Source organism: Corythoichthys intestinalis, chromosome 20, assembly GCF_030265065.1.
Source record: "Corythoichthys intestinalis isolate RoL2023-P3 chromosome 20, ASM3026506v1, whole genome shotgun sequence".
Classification (NCBI taxonomy): domain Eukaryota; kingdom Metazoa; phylum Chordata; class Actinopteri; order Syngnathiformes; family Syngnathidae; genus Corythoichthys; species Corythoichthys intestinalis.
Window position 1 is genome coordinate 13,397,738 of NC_080414.1, and position 8,948 is coordinate 13,406,685.

An 8,948-nucleotide genomic window follows, 5' to 3' on the forward strand; every position below is an offset into this window, starting at 1 on the left:
ATTCTTGGTTAAAAGCAAAAAACGGGCATTTATCATTCATTTTACGTAAATATTTCAAACTAAAGTTACGCTATTGTGTAATCCAACGTGGCGGCTGTCACAAAACAAAGAGTTTTTTATGTTGAATATTCTTGTAACGAAATGCATAAATCCCGGAATTTCTATAGATATGAACGTAAACCAGTCTAGATGCTTGGTTAAAAGCAAAAAACGAGCTGTTATCGTTCATTTTACGTAACTACTTCAAGCTATTTTTACGCACTTGTGTAATCCAACGTGGCGGCTGTCACCAAGCAAAGAGCTTTTTAAATTGAAAACTCTTGTAAATAAATGCCTAAATCCTGCAATTTCTATATATAATAACGTAAAGCAGTCTAGATGCTTAGTTAAAAGCAAAAACTGGGCAGTTATTGTTCATTCATTCATTCATTCATTTTCCATGCCGCTTATTCCTCACGAGGGTCGCGGAAGTGCTGGAGCCTATCCCAGCTAACTCGGGCAGTAGGCAGGGGACACCCTGAACTGGTTGCATTTTACGTAAATATTTCAAGCTATAATTACGCTATTGTGTAATCCAACGTGGCGGTCGTCACAAAACAAAGAGCTTTTTAAGTTAAACATTTTTGCAAATTAATTCATAAATCGCAGAATTTCTATAGATATGAACGTAAAACAGTCTAGATTCTTGGTTAAAAGCAAAAAACGAGCAGTAATAGTTCATTTTACGTAAATATTTGAAGCTAAAGTTAAGCTACATTTGCTCCATGCATTTTTTTCACATTTCAAAGTGCATGAATGGTGCTATTTTATATAATAATTACCTTGAATCCTCGACCAAATCACTCTTGAGACACTCCTTCCTGCTTGTATGCAGTAAAACTTTCGTCCTGTTTCCACCTAAATCCGGCGTTAGAACGCAGTGTGTGTTTGAGTTTAACACAATGAAAGCTACCTCAACGTTCTGCCTAGGTCGCCCCCCTACTGGAAGGCGTGGCGCAATGTTTGTCGGAGCTGTCTGATTGATTTTCTAAATAAATGCTGTAGCGGACCACTGAAGCTCACGGTTGTCCTCTTACTTCAGACTGAGGGCGGAGGAGGAGCGCAGGAGGCAGCAGGAGGCCCGGGAGCTACAGGAGAGAGCGGCTCAGCAGGCCGAGGAGGAGCGAGCCCTGCGGGAAGAAGAGAGGAAGAACAGAGAGGAGGAGGAACGTCGGCAGAAGGAGCAGCGATGGAAGAACATGCAGGAGCAGCTGGACAAGGATGTCCGTCTTCTCTCGTCTTGGTTATCATGACGACGACAACAACCCTCAAAACCTAGTGAACTTGAATTTTTGCTCCGCAGAGAGAGGAGGCCTTCCAGCGAGCTCAGAGAGAAGCCGAGAGAAAGAGGAGGGAGCGGGAGCAGCTTCACATCCAGGAGGAGCAGGAGAGGCAGCAGAGGAAAAAAGTAAGCGGCAACAACTTTCGTCTTCTTCAGCTTTGTCAACGCGACTTTATTAATCTCCTTGCTTTGCAGAGGATTGAAGAAATCATGAGAAGAACACGCAAGAGTGACGTGGAAGCTCCACCTGGTGCAACAGGTATCCCTCATCCATGTTCTAGCTAACTTACAGGCAGGGGTGAAAGTGGCCCAGAACGGTCAGGAACGTAGTTCTGGTATAAGATTCAGGGCCGTAATGCTGTTCCAGTACACGGTGCTTTGATTCCGAAAATATGACAGCAACTGTCAAATCGCTATGTGTAACAGCTGTTTGACACAGAGAATGGAAGTCTAAGTGTCCGGTTGGTCTGAACAGTTTTAATGTTTCACACTGAGAGTATGACACACTCCCATTGTGATCATTCAACATACCTCGTTTATTATGACAAAGCCGCGAAGAGGAAGGGGGTTGTGGGGGAACAGAAGAAAAGAAAAGAAACAAGAAAAGAAAAAGAAACATAAACAACAACAAGAAATACATTGAATGCCACTAACTATAAATACTGTATGTTGGTGCTATCGTCAGCTAGATGTATTTCTGGTTGACAGTAACTTGACACCATGTGGGGGGCCTGTTGACCAAGGAAAGATTGGGAGTGGGGTGGGGGAGTCTATAAGCTAAGTGACTGGGAGGGGTGTAGTGTACACAAATCAGTTATGTGATCTAGAAACCAGTAATCGAGTGAATCCCTTGTGAGTGTAAGCCCATCGGCAACCAACCCTACGCCGCCCCATCGCCAATCCCGATTGGGCGTTTATCCCAGTCAATGGCAGCCAATGTTAAGTTAGACTTTAAATGGTTTGTTGCTCATAAAACTGTTTGGAAAATACTGGAGGAAGCCACATGGTGTCCACAGATAAATATAATTAGCTAACGATAGCGCCACAATTTTCATAGGTACATTTGTACCCATATGTACAGTGCCCTCCATAATTATTGGCACCCCTGAAAAAGATGTGTTTTTTAGCTTCTAATATATTTTTTTTATTTAAATAATATGGGACCTTAATGGAAAAAAAAGAGAAAAATCCAACCTTCAATACAAGTGCATTCATTCAGTGGGGAAAAAAATCCCACATAAAGAAAAAATTATTTGACATCAAATAATGTGTGTCACAATTATTAGCACCCCTGGTGTTAAAACTTTGTACAACCACCTTTTGCCAACAAAACAAGGTCTGGGGACTGAGATGAGATTCTGTTGATTTGTAGCTGTAAGTGACATTGTGCTAAGGTGCCTGCTTATCTTTGACCTTTCCTTTTTTGGCCAAAAAATGATCACTTCTGTCTTCTCCACATTTAACTGGAGAAAAGTCTGGCACATCCATTCATTGATTTGATGAATGCATTTACTCAAGGAGACTAAGGGACTATAATCATGTGGGGACACAGAAATGTACAGTTGTGTGTCATCTGCATACAGTAGGTGTGATAGGAGATGTCATACTGTTCCATAATATGAGCTAAGGGAAGCAAATAGATGTTAAATAAGAGTGGTCCAAGAATTGACCCTTGAGGGACTCCACACGTGAATTTGGTTCGTTCTGACTGATGGTTTCCGATTGACACAAAGAAATCCCTATCATGTAAATAGGATGTGAACCACTGAAGAATCTGCTGAGTAGTATGTTGTGATCAACCGTGTCGAATGCGGCGCTGAGATCCAATAGTAGCAGAACAGATTATTTACCTGCATCGGTATTCCGACGAATATCATTTAGGACTTTGATAAGCACGGTCTCGGTGCTGTGTTGTGGCCGAAATCCAGACTGAAATGAGTTAAAAAGATTGTTTTACATCATAAAAGTCTGGATCTGTTCGAACAAAACCCTTTCGATAATTTTCCCCAGGAATGTCAGATTTGATATTGGCCTGTAATCACTAATGGTTGAGGCATCCAGATTAGGTTTTTTTAGGAGAGGTTTTATTACTGCAGTTTTTAAAAAGGGAATAAAATGGACTGGCCCATTTAGCAAGTAAAAAAGGGGTCAATGTAAGTCTGAATATATTGAAAGTACTGTACTTCATTTAATAATGGTAGGGTTACTTAATACTATCCTTAAAACATGGGAAGACGATCTAAATTAAATATATAACTGAAGTCATTATATAATGCAAATAAGGTTGCTTAAAAGTTGGTAGGGACAATTTGAGCATCGTGAAAAGTTGGTAGTTATGTTCCTACCATCCCTATTCAAACCTACGCCCTTGACTGCAGCATGACTCAGCACATTTAAGCCATCTTGGAAACGGTGCCCTCTATTAATCTGCAACAATACTAGGCAAAATTATTTGTTGTTCTCATCAGCGTGCGACGCAAGGCCTGAAATGGCGGCGCTAGTCCTGGAAGAGGACGCTCCGACTCCGTCCGAACCTCCCGCCATCCTGCTGGGACCACTGGAGAACAAAAGCTGCGTGGACGAACTGTCAGACGGCGTTCAGTCCATGGACGTCAGGTGAGAACGTTACTCATCCTATTTCCGACGATCTCCGGTCCTGAAAGTTCCGCGTCTGTCAGTCCGGTGTCCAGGGACGAGACGGCCAGCGCTCAGGAGTTCTCGCCGGTGGCGGACGGGCCGGATCAAGTGACGGACGCCGAACCTCAGGCCTTCCCCAAACTGCAGGGCGGCAGCGGGGTGGGCGACCTTAACGAGAACCTCCTTATCCAAGCGTACAACACCGCAGCCGCTGAGTCCACTGCGCTTATTCACGGCCAGGTGGACGTGTGAGGCGGCGGGTGAACAGGCGCGGGTACGACAGACCATCATTAACTTGTTTTGTGAATGAATTAACAGAAAAAAACATTTCAAACTTACCTAAGCAACCAAATTCAAAGCATCACTATATTTCTGACCTCTGTGACTTTTGAACTTTTCTCTTCAGATCACCTACCCTGCTAATTTCATTTAAATAGGCTAGCGTAATTTTCGCACTATAAGACACACCTGACTACAAGCTGCCACCCACCAAATTTGACACGAAAACGACATTTGTTCAGAGATAAGCCGCACTGGACTATAAGCCGCAGCTGTCCTCAGTGTATTATGGGATATTTACTCCAAAAGATATTAACCGGTAACACTTTATTTGACAGCACCATCATACGTCTGTCACTGGAATTGCGCAAGGAAGATTTTTGAACGTACTTATATATTTTAAAATGCTCTGAATCGATTCGGCTTGTTGCCCGCATCAAATCGAATTGTCCATGCCCCGCATCGGGATGCATCGCCGCATCGATTATTGTTGACACCACTACCTCCTAGCATGCATTGCAGCGCTGCAGATGTAAAAACCAATCAAAATTCACGTTCTGTGCTGATTATTTCTTCAGTTACTGTTCCAGTTGTTTCATTAATTGCTAGTTATGGTATTCGGTAACACTTTATTTGAAAGTAACCCCATAAGACTGTCATTAGACAATCATAACTATGACATGACACTGTCATGAGCATTAATGAATGCTTATAGCAGATGTCATTTAGTGTTATCCGGCAAATTATCTCATTTTGAGTGGATGTAAAAGATCTGAGCTGGACATAAATGGAGGTAGTGCCATAATTTGCCGATGACACTTAATGACATCTGTCACAAGAATTCAGTAATGCCCATGATAATAACGTGTCATAATTATGCCGGTCTTATTACACCATTGTTAAATAAAGTGTTACCAAATACCATAATTAGCAGTTAATGAAACAACTGGAACAATAACTAAAGAAATAATTAGCACAGAGCATGAATTTTGATTGTTATTTACATCTGTAGCGCTGCAATGCATGCTAGGAGGCATGCTGCACAACAATACTGTTGAAAGTGTTAATCCAAGTAAATCAACAAATAAGCCGCACTGGACTACTAGCTGCAGGATTCTAAATGAAGGAAAAAAGTAGCGGCTAATGGTTCGAAAGTTATGGTAATCCCTTATCTCGAAATTCATTTTCTGACCTCTGTGCCCTTTGACCTAATGACCCCAGAATTTCATTACCTCTTCCGTCTCTATTACTAACATATCAAACAAATTTGATAATAATCTCTTTATTCGTTCTTTACTTAGATTGAACCGAACACTATGTTTCAAACACATTTAAAGAAATCTTGACTGCTAATTTTCAGGTTTTTTGTTTTGTTTGTTTTTTTAGGAAAACTTGCATCCTTGGCTTGTCGACTGTCGGCAGCAGTCCAAGAACAGCTACTGCTCACCACGCTCCAACTTGATCGACACCCTTAAACATCTCCAGATAACTACAAGTCATCTTGAAATTGACACTTCATTCACTCTACTGTACACTCAAATGGTCAATTTAGCGATTGAACCACGACACGTAACGAGCTCCAGGTTACCATTATTTTTAATCTGAGGCTATCTAATGTGTCACGTGAAGATCCCAGAAGCTAAAAGAAGAGGAAAGACTGCTTCCCCCTGCTGGCTTTTGGGACCATGTAAATAGCTTAAATGGATCAAAAACATCACCAGAGATGTTAGCGGTCGCACCCGTAGCTTGGCTACCCTGCGCGTTCATTCTGTTGATTCGTAGCCTGTAGCTCCGGCTCCTCTGGACATTTCGTGGACTGTGAAATCCATAACGAAGGATGAGCGTCACTCAGTTTTGACATGTACGCAACGCGCAAAAAGTTCTGTTTTTGTGTGGCGTGTATGTACGTAGTTGTACGGCACTGACTAACCATGCTAGCTGCGGTGTGTAGTATGCACTATTATTACTCTGTACTCCACGCTCACTCTCGTTCTTTAACCCGCGGACACTCGTCACCTCTGAGGCCTTCGACCTCGACCGGTTACGTCCTCCGGCACGCGCACTTCCAAAATGGTGGCTGAGGAGCAACGACAAACGTGTTTCGACGCGCTTTAGCTTGATGCTCATTATGGCTGGGAGTCGACATTAAGGCCACTTGTGTCTCCTCAAATTGTAGTACGCTGCAGCCTGGTTGAATATATCATTGTAGATGTGATGCATGAATTATTGCTGAATAACATCAATAAACTTCATCAGAATATCAGGAGTGTGTCTTTTTATGCCACTAGATGACATACAGTATATTATTTTACTTCTGGATTTTTCTGGCGTGTATAAGTAAACACAGTGAAGGAATCTGACTTTTCAGCCAGATTGCTGGAATCACGCCAGCCAAACCGCCGGAATGCCGACAACCCGGCCAAAAGGCCAAATTCCGCGCGTTCACTTTAGTCTTAACCCCTTGCACTGACTCCATTTTGAAAGCTGGAAAAAGACTTCGAAACACTAGTTGACAATTTACTCAGGTCGACAGCGATCAAACGGCAAGGCAAAACAGCAAAGAGACCCAGACGAGCAGGCAAACTGGATCCAGGGTCACCATATCACAAAAGATTCCTGAGAAAAATGACCGATTAGTTAAACATTCAATCTTTTAAAGGCTCTGGTGAGGTGGTCTGTGGTCTGGAAGAAGGGTGTGTTTGGGCGTTGTTGTTGTCAGGGCAAGGAGAGATGAGGATTTTGCCATCCTCAGCTCCACCTGAGTGCTGAGTGTTCACTTCTCGGTCACGGGTTCCTCCATATCAGATTCTCCTTGTGGCAAGACAAGATGTCCCGCCATTTGTTCTGGACTGTTCGGAAGAGCTGATTGCGGGATTTGGTTGTGCAGACGAGGGGCTTGTAGATGTCAATCTTGCTCAGTCAGCTGCATGACGCGCGCGTTGGGCTTCCGTGGTCAGAAGACATCCTGTACCTTTCTGTCTTGTCTTGGCGCTGCCAGTTCTAATCATTCCGAGTCTAACTGTTCAGAATATCAAATATATTCTGCTTTTTTTTTTTTTGTTAAACAATGATATAAATACTATTTATTTTATATTGGGTGGGATACTGTAATACAGTCAAATGGTAAATACAAGAAAAGACACTATTCCCTTCAACAGTGATACTCTATAATACTGTAAATTAAAGGAATACATTACTAACAATTATTAAAGCTACACTAGGTAACTTTTCAACCTTTATAAAATATTTTCAAAACATTTGTGATCATATGTCGACTGACAACTAGTTGAATGACAACTCTTTTATTCAGTGGTATGAAAAAGTATCTGAACCTTTTGGAATTTCTCACATAACTGCATAAAATCACCATCAAATTTGATCTGATCTTTGTCAAAATCACACAGATGTAAAAAGTGTCTTTTTAACTAAAACCAACCAAACATTGATAGATTTTCATATTTTACAGAGGATAGCATGCAAACAATGACATAAGGGTGCGAACCCCCACCCTTCAACCTAAGTCGTCGGGGGTTGGCAGGCCGATGGGGGAATATGGTACAAAATCAAACGTTTCTTATTGTCAACAATGTTATTTCCTTTTGTTTAGCCACATCCTGATTCATTAACTCATTACTATTTATCCCTTGCACAGCCGCTGGTAACAGAAATGTTGTTTAATCCATCTGCAGGCGACCGGGAGATCAGGATTTTATGACACTGTGGGTGTGCGCTGCTCTTCATGGGAAACGCAGTCTTCCTTAAGGAAAAAAATCTACCAGTTTTGTCCACCTGTGTTGCTAAAATTGGCCAAAACTGAAAAGTTACCTAGTGTTACTTCAAGTCAGGGCCGGCCCAGCCTATGCGCAGACTATGCAGCTGCTAAGGGCCCCTGACCACTAGGGGGCCCCAATCTGGCAATCGTTTAATTTATATTCTATTTTGTTTTCTACAGTTTGCTTTATTTGACTTTTGTGAGTTTTGATACTAGATTACAAGCCAAAAAAAAAAAAAAAGTTCTTCCTTAACTTCTTTCTTTCCTCTTTTAGAAAAAGGTTTGGTGCTATCTACTGTAAGTACTGACAATCATTTGGGGTGAGAAGTTTGAAGTATGCAGTGCAACAAAATCTGATTAATATACAAAATATGGACGTATGGCTTGGATTGCATGTATGGGTTTCGCAGTACACTGTGACGAAATGGTGTGCCAAAAATATGGGCCCCTTTGCATTATTTTGCTTAGGGCCCCCAAATGGCCTGGGCCGGCCCTCCTTCAAGTGTTATAATGGAGGAAAAACTAAACAAAACTAATTGCTGTCTTTTGAGCTGACGGTGAAAAATGCAAACTTCAAATATATAACATTTTATGGCCATAAATGGTCACGTCAAAATGTGAAATTTCTCACGTAATAACTTACTGAAGTTGTTTTATACATAAGCGGAGTTTAAGGGGGAGTGGGGGGTCCAGGGCCCCCTTGGTGGACGAAAAGTGTCATTGCATGTAATTGAATTTCTTATGCATATAAAAGTTGTAAAGCAAGAAAACAAACAACAAAAATGAATGAAATGAACAAAAAAATGATTCTTATAATGGGTCAAAATAATTTTTTGAACATATCATGTGACTAGCACCTTAGACGGTCATTTGCTTTGTGTATTATTTTTTTAAAAATAGGAGAGGGCAATTTTGTTTTTCGAATGACTTCTTCTTTGG

At 41.6% G+C, this 8,948-nt stretch overlaps 1 protein-coding gene across 3 annotated transcripts in view; it reads left to right on the plus strand.

The window, feature by feature from the left end:
• The window catches only part of map7d2b (MAP7 domain containing 2b), a 28,691-nt gene extending 22,191 nt beyond the window's left edge, over positions 1–6,500 (plus strand). For all 3 annotated transcript variants that reach the window (XM_057825063.1, XM_057825064.1, XM_057825065.1), the window contains 6 exons: positions 1,082–1,262; positions 1,343–1,447; positions 1,517–1,580; positions 3,790–3,937; positions 4,000–4,232; positions 5,624–6,500. In XM_057825063.1, coding sequence (XP_057681046.1) covers positions 1,082–1,262; positions 1,343–1,447; positions 1,517–1,580; positions 3,790–3,937; positions 4,000–4,210 — 709 coding nt within the window. In that variant the 3' untranslated portion in view covers positions 4,211–4,232; positions 5,624–6,500. The remainder of the gene's footprint in view (positions 1–1,081; positions 1,263–1,342; positions 1,448–1,516; positions 1,581–3,789; positions 3,938–3,999; positions 4,233–5,623) is intronic.
• The last annotated feature ends 2,448 nt before the right edge of the window (positions 6,501–8,948 follow it).